Genomic DNA, 7,206 nt, shown 5'->3' on the forward strand with positions numbered 1-7,206 from the left:
GAGTGTTATAAGAAAAATCAAACTATGGTGGATGTCTACTCTTCCTCCATGATCTTCTCAAATGCTTAATGACATATTTCTATGCTTAATGACATATTCAATGACATATTTTTCTTCACTTTTCATGCCTATATAAAGGCCTTGTAATAGATAGGAAGATACACACAATTGAAGAAGAATATCTCTTCCTTCTCTCTATCTCCATTTCTTGTTCATGTTTTACTAAATTGCTTTTATTTCATAACATGTCTTGTTCATGTTTTACTAAGTTGCTTTCATTTTATAACAGATTTGTCTTTTTCTTGGGAGATTTTAAAAAACATTGTAGCACCACTAGAATGGTGCCCTGACACTTTTTCTTGGGAGATTTATGAACATTTTATAGACATCTCACTCACAAAAGAATTAATATACAAATAGTTACAACAATCCTACTCCATGAGAGTATTTGAACCAATGCAGTCCCTCAGGAACCATAAACCACTGCTCTACACCGGCAAGAGATTACTAAGAAAGATAAAATTATAGAGTCAGTCAGATCTTGATTCCGGGTTGTATTCACAGAGATCAGAGGCAGTTTGTATGCTTGCTAATTGAGCTTGATTACTTGATGCGCTTTGATTTAGCCTCTCTCGTTGGAAATCTTTCAAGGCTTTAAATCTCAAATCATCAGAATACGTACTTGCTTCTGGGATTTCATCAGGGACATCTCTTTGTCCTTCAAGCATGCCTACAGCCTCAGACATTACAGGCCTGAGTGATGGTGTCGCACTAGTGCATAATAGTGCTACTTTTATTATCCTTTCTGCTTCTGCTTTGCTGAAACGAGAACCCAATTTATCATCGACAAGCTCCTCTATTTTTCCATTTTGTAGCAAGTGACAGGCCTGCAATAAAATTTTATATGGAGGTTTTTCGGTTAAAAGAGTTCAACGATTCTCAATCTTAAAAATAGCAGAATGGTCTGGCTGTCTTGAAGTGCATTAACAATAAAGGTAAAGGAAGATACCCAGTCTAAAAGACAAATGAAATTGTCGGAAGGGGCATAGTTATTGTTGTTCTTGCCGCTAACAATTTCAAGAAGGACAATCCCAAAGCTGTAGACATCTGCTTTGTAGGACAAATAACCCCACAGTGCATACTCTGGTGCCATGTATCCTCTGCAGTTATTAACATACAATTATGCCACAAATTTTACCTAACCACACTGATGACAGGATAAAGGCAAAAAGAAAATCTAGTTTGAATTCTGCATTGAAACATACATTGTTCCAGCAACTCGAGTGCTAATATAGGTCTTCTCATCTTCAGTAAGTCTAGCCAGCCCGAAGTCCGAAATTTTGGGATTTAGATCTTTATCTAGCAGTACATTAGTAGCTTTAATGTCTCTGTGTACAATTTTAAGGCTTGATTCCTCATGAAGGTAAGCTAGACCTTTAGCAATCCCAACACAAATCTTGAACCTTGTCGGCCAATCAAGTATCAATTGACTTTTCTCTGGATCTAAAGTTGTCCATCATACTAAAATGTTAATAGACATTTCATAGAGAGCTGGTAGTAGTTTAGAATTTTTTTTAAAAGTGAATGAATAACTTACTAAATAGTGCACGAGCAAGGCTATTGTTCTCCAAGTATTCATATACGAGCAGTAATTCAGTCCCTTCAATGCAGCAACCATGCAGCTTAACAAGATTTGGGTGTTGCAAACAAGAAATCATGCCAATCTCATTTAAGAATTCACGGTTTCCCTGTCTTGATTGATGTGAGAGCTGCTTCACTGCAACTGAAGTACCATCAGATAACCGGCCCTACATCAAATACTTGGTCAGAGTTCACAAACAATAATGATAACAAAGATGCTACCATTACTATTGTTCCCATAATGATACCTTGTAAACTGCGCCAAAACCACCTTCCCCTATCTTGTTAGAAGCATCAAAGTTGTTAGTGGCAGCCTTTATTTGCTTTAAAGCAAAAGAAACAGTCTGCAGCTCCATGCCTTCTAAATCTGTCATGGAAATAGAGTCTTTAATGGTTAGTCATCTATTTACAACTCATAACTTCTGGATAGTGAGATTTTGTTGATTATCATTTCAGTAGAATGTGCTCTTTCAGATCAGCAATGCATGGATCAACTGCCTAATCACAGAATTTGCTAGTTAAAGTTACTTCTTTCTAACACATGTTCAGTGATCACCTTTTCTCTGTCTCTTTTTGCATTGCAGATACCCTTTCCACCAAAGTGTGCTCATTACCAACAGGAAAATGCATGTTGCCCCTACTCCAACAATAACATAAACAGTCACACTCTTTTTATCTCCCTCTGAACAAGATTTAAAAGCTGCACAGAAATGAAGACAAAATTGTTACGTGTATGCAGCAGCAGTGCAACAGAAAATGAGATTCAATCAGCTAAGATTTCATCAAGTTTATTGAACATGCACATGTCATTCATGGGAAAATAAAAACAAAGTAAATATGTTTACACTCATCAACCCTCCTTCAAGCTGAGAAAAAGGACTTCGGTTTGCTATTTCAACCAAAATTATGAAAATGGAGTTCCACGGCCATATAGAATGACCCATATTTCACCAGTTCCCGCTGCCTCTGAGCATTACCCAAAAAAAAAAGGGGGGGGGGGGGGGGGGGGGGACGAAAACAACCATTTCAGTCTTGCATAGACTTGTTCCATTTCTAAAGCATCAGCTTAGAAAGTTTCACATCAATTTAAATGGTGAACTTTCCCGTTAATATTACTATTTCTGAAGATATACATAGTTCATCCCTTTTACGCAGGAGATTCTGGAAAACACATGTGCCGCATTTACATGTGCTGTACTAATATATGCATCGAACTTGTCTGCTGCAAGCCCGGAACTTGCAAAGACCAATTACACTTGGCTTTTGATTGTTCATACAAACGAAGAGCTGATTAAATAGATACAATACGTATATAAAAGAAAGGCAAATACTTTAGGAGTTCCAGGGAATTAAAAGCTACCTTTCATTAAGAATTAGGAGAGCTTGTAGAAACACAAATCAGGGAACATACTAATACTTATAGATGGTACAGAACCACAAGCAGATCAAGCCAGGAATGAAGTTTAAGAGCTTGGTTTAAAGAAACTAGTTTGCCCAATAATAAATTAGGAATGCTAATGAAAAATTACTCTTTCAATCACTTGGAGCAGGCCAAGTAAAGGTTCACAAATTGGCTTTTGATGCTGATAATATTTTACTTGTGGTCTCTAGAAAAACGAAGCAACTCTGAAGCGACCAAAGCAAATCAATTGTTGAGATAGATACTCAACCAGTTATCTTTTGCAATTTCAGAAACCAACAGGTGTTCAAACAACAGGGAGAAGAATGGGCTAGAATCAGATTTCCCTCATATTGACTTGGATCATGGAACCTAGAAAACCAACATCTTTTACATGGAAGTTGATAAGCATTGTCAACCCCACAAGTAGTCTAGCAGAGCATGTAATCATTCATTCCGTTGCAGTGTTTTTCTAGAAGCAAGTAACCAATCCTGTGACCTGATCAGATGATATCTAGAATATCTCTGTAGGATTTTTTACGAGACATCCTTTAAATACACAATATATTACAAAGAAAGAAACCAAGTGAAAGTATAAAATTGGATATACTTTGTCATTCCCCTTTGGATGATGAAGGTTGAGGAAACTTACTTGGTTTGAGTGAAATAGCAGATATGAGGGGGCCGTAATTCCCTCTAACTGGGATTCTGGTAGTGCCTTTGCCAGCCCAGTAAAATCGAATCTCCAAGGTATTATCTGTTACACTGGTGTTAAAATGCCTTACTACGGGTTTTTGAACTCCATCAGCCTCATTCACAATATTGAAATCTTTCCAAACTAATTTCTCCTGGAGCAGAAAGAAGATCGTGTAAGCATCTTTTTGTCAGGAGAAAATGCAGTAAAGTGTTAAGAGTATTTTTAGGTTAATAGAATGAAAGAATATTCTTCCTAAATTTTTCATAATAAGGAATCTCAATATATAGGAAATTTTCCTAATTTAATAACTTCTCTTATTTCATATAAGTTAAAGTTATCTTATTTCTAGTAGTCTTAACTCCTACATAAGGAGCTTCTTTTCATTTAATCTCACAAGGATCGGAGACTCTACTATCTTGTTATATATCTAATAGCTTCCATCTCATGCCACCTATACAGACAAGGTTTTTCATTTTTTTCATAATTTTACTAGTCTTGTATCTTTCTAGTTACTGGTCAAGCAACACCATTATTACATGTCTATTCAGGCCATTGTTTTGGGCCCTCGTTCCACTTATAAACAGTCCACAGTTGCCCTAGGGCTGATATCATCAGTTCAAATCTGTCGACCTGTCAAGTTACAGTCTATGTTTGTCCAGTAAGCTGACAAGTCATTATTCAGAGAAACTTTCTAGTTGCAACTCGATATGTTTCTAGTCAACGCCTAGTCTCTCTTCAGGCCCTTTTTTTGGGCAGCACGTGCCACATATCGACAGTTCACATTTGTCTAGATTTTGATATCATCAGTCCACGTTTATTGACCTGTCAAGTTGACAATCTATAATTTTCTAGCCAGCCAACAAGTCACCATTCAGACAGCATCATATTGCCATCCAGAAAACATTTCCAGTCACGACTTATCCAGCTACATGTTTATAGTCAATGCCTGGTCAGCAGCATTTGATCGTCAAATATTGTCAGCTGTCTAATCAAGCTGGCAGCATGCTTACTTTCGTTTAGATATCTTGTTAAGCTGGCAGCATGAATGTCCTCAAATTCGATCATGTCTAATGGATTTATGGTAGTGTCATATCTTGTCAGTTTCGTCTCAAGGTAGTGTCATGTCACTTTTGAGCTAAACTTTACGAACTCAAGTTGCTTCACCACCTTGAGATGAGGGACGTGTTGAAAGAAAAGAGAATTAATACAGTAAATGTGTTCAAATATATTTTAGGTTAATACTAGAGAATATTCTTTCTAATTCTGTTACAATAAGGAATCTAAGTGTATGGGTAATTTTCCTTGTTTAATAACTTTTTTTATTTCATTAAGATTAAACTTACCTTATTTCTAGTAGTCCAAAATTCCATATAAGGATCTTATTGTATATTGTTAACAACAAAATTCAGTACAGGTTCTCCCTTCTTTTCCTCTATCTTCACACATCCAATCATATTTTAACAGCATAGAAACTTATCTAATTAACATACCAACCTGAAATTGTTAACAACAAAATTCAGTACAGGTTCTCCCTTCTTTTCCTCTGTCTTCACACATCCAATCATATTTTAACAGCATAGAAAGTTTTCTAATTAACATACCAACCTGAATGTATATATCAAACACTCGCCTTCCAAGACTGGTATAGGTGCTCTCATTTGTAAAAGTTATTTCAGCAAAATCCAAGCTGACATTGTAACTCCCATTCTCCAAGCAATAATGGAAGTAAGTGAGCGAGAGGGGAGACATCCGCGCATTATTGTACAATTCAGAGAGGCTTTTTGATGGTGTACTTTCAATAAAACGAGCATTTTGATCGTTATTATCATCCATAAAGTCCCCAGTGCTACTCAATCCCCAAAAATTGGTACTAGTACTGAAATATCTAGCAGAACCACCATCAACTCCTGCATCTCCTTCATAATTAACCTCTCGGCCGCCCTCCTTTACGGTATAATCATTTCCACCACAATTAACATGTAATGAGCACCCATCTGGCAAGGAAAATTGTAGAATTCAGTGCTCAAATCATGGTGCTCAAAATATTTCTCATGTTGGGAGAATAATCAAGCAGAGAATATTTCCAATCATTAGGTTATGAATCCACAAATCACCTTAAAACCTGTAGATATATGACTTTAGGACTGAATCCAACATTAAAATGTATTGGCATTTTAATATAACAGATGATACTAATGTGCTACTGTCTCTTTGATAGTTGAGCAGTTTGCTACTCGAGTTGTCGAGAGAACGCCAAGGGTCTAAAGAGTAAGCATCAGATTCTTTACTGTTGGTTTGTGTTTTTCATATGAAATTGTATAACTTTCCAGAGAAGAAAAGAACATACTTACACCGAGGACAAGTGAAATCCTCTGTACATGGAAGAATTCTCCTTCTGTAGAAGTTAAAGCGCAAAAGCAGTTAGACCCAAATTTGAATCAGATGAGAAAGCAAAGCTTTGCACTTCCTTTTTCCCTCAGTTTCATCATGAATCAGAATTTTAATGTTTCAGAATAATTAGAAGAATCCTCTTACAAGGGGCTTGCTGCTGCAGAGCTCTTGTACAAGTTTACATACAGATTCCTGTAGTAGGAATAATTCTCAGAACCATATATGCTCATCCAGTAAAATAACTTAAGAGCAGGAATTAACAAATAAGGACCTTTGCTTACATATTTTGCTGACAAGCATGTTGGTCAGGTCCTTGCCATGTAAAATTATTGTAGGAAAGATCACTGCATGTGACGAATGCTGTCAGATACCATCTTACCAATTATGAACAAGCATTTGTGAGATCCGCATGAAGACAAAATGTGGGGAAAAACTGCCGAGATCAATGAATCAAAATTGCTTTGGCACGCCAGTGTACGATCACTGTGTTTTTGAATAATAAATATAACATGTTCCGCAAAGACTGATCCTATCATACACAAGAAGAAAGTGTTTATGAAATTAGAATATTAACAAATGTAGACTTACACATTTATTCCATCCTTCAAAATTGAGTCAGGTATAACTCCACTGAGCATGTTGCCAGTAAGAAACCTACTCACTCCTTTCACTTTCAAACATCTTTAAGGATTTTCAAAAATATGAACCTTCAAAATTAAGGCCTTAAGTATATAAATGAGCAATAGGGGTTTCAGACGCATTGAGTATTCTTTCCAAGTTATGCTTAACATATTTTCATTTGAAACATGAATTGAAGTTATAACGTTTTAACACATAAACCTTGCATGAACACATTCCCGAAGGAGATCATGATGAGATAAGAGTGATCGGAACACATTTTGAGTACATACATCTTTCGATACTTTTCTTACTCTGGACAATCGAATTTATAGGGAACAACTCGGAACAGGAGAATAAGGAACTTGAACCAACCATACTTGAAACTTACGGGAACATCATGGAATTTAATTCTAAGAGAGTAGTTTAGCCAACATACCTTGCTTGGGCTTTCCTTAAG

General features: G+C 36.4%; 1 protein-coding gene across 3 annotated transcripts; it reads right to left on the bottom strand.

Annotated features, from left to right (window-relative positions):
• Positions 1–367: 367 nt before the first annotated feature.
• On the bottom strand, positions 368–6,816 carry LOC107773185 (putative LRR receptor-like serine/threonine-protein kinase RFK1). 3 transcript variants are annotated; one of them, XM_075235013.1, is made up of 12 exons: positions 6,717–6,816; positions 6,400–6,472; positions 6,273–6,320; positions 6,089–6,132; positions 5,343–5,731; positions 3,693–3,888; positions 2,198–2,341; positions 1,890–2,008; positions 1,598–1,808; positions 1,266–1,503; positions 1,010–1,160; positions 368–887 (listed from the first exon to the last, which is right to left on the bottom strand). In XM_075235013.1, exons 1-12 carry the CDS (start codon positions 6,718–6,720, stop codon positions 531–533), a joined length of 1,974 nt encoding a protein of 657 aa, XP_075091114.1. In that variant the 5' UTR covers positions 6,721–6,816; the 3' UTR covers positions 368–530. The 3 variants fall into 3 exon arrangements, with proteins under 3 accessions (XP_075091114.1, XP_075091113.1, XP_075091115.1); XM_075235012.1 differs by having other exon boundaries at positions 6,410–6,472; positions 6,717–6,810; XM_075235014.1 differs by lacking the exons at positions 6,400–6,472; positions 6,717–6,816 and having other exon boundaries at positions 6,085–6,132.
• Between the last annotated feature and the right edge of the window lie 390 nt (positions 6,817–7,206).

This window comes from Nicotiana tabacum, chromosome 17 (assembly GCF_000715075.1).
Source record: "Nicotiana tabacum cultivar K326 chromosome 17, ASM71507v2, whole genome shotgun sequence".
In the NCBI taxonomy this organism is placed as follows: domain Eukaryota; kingdom Viridiplantae; phylum Streptophyta; class Magnoliopsida; order Solanales; family Solanaceae; genus Nicotiana; species Nicotiana tabacum.

Coding starts and splice junctions, on each gene's coding strand:
- LOC107773185 (XM_075235012.1), bottom strand. CDS start 6,766: ATGCTCAGTGGAGTTATACCTGACTCAATTTTGAAGGATGGAATAAAT. Junction 6,473..6,716: donor TTGAAGGATGGAATAAATGT/GTAAGTCTACAT, acceptor CGTCACATGCAG/TGATCTTTCCTACAATAATT. Junction 1,809..1,889: donor GTTTTGGCGCAGTTTACAAG/GTATCATTATGG, acceptor TATTTGATGTAG/GGCCGGTTATCTGATGGTAC.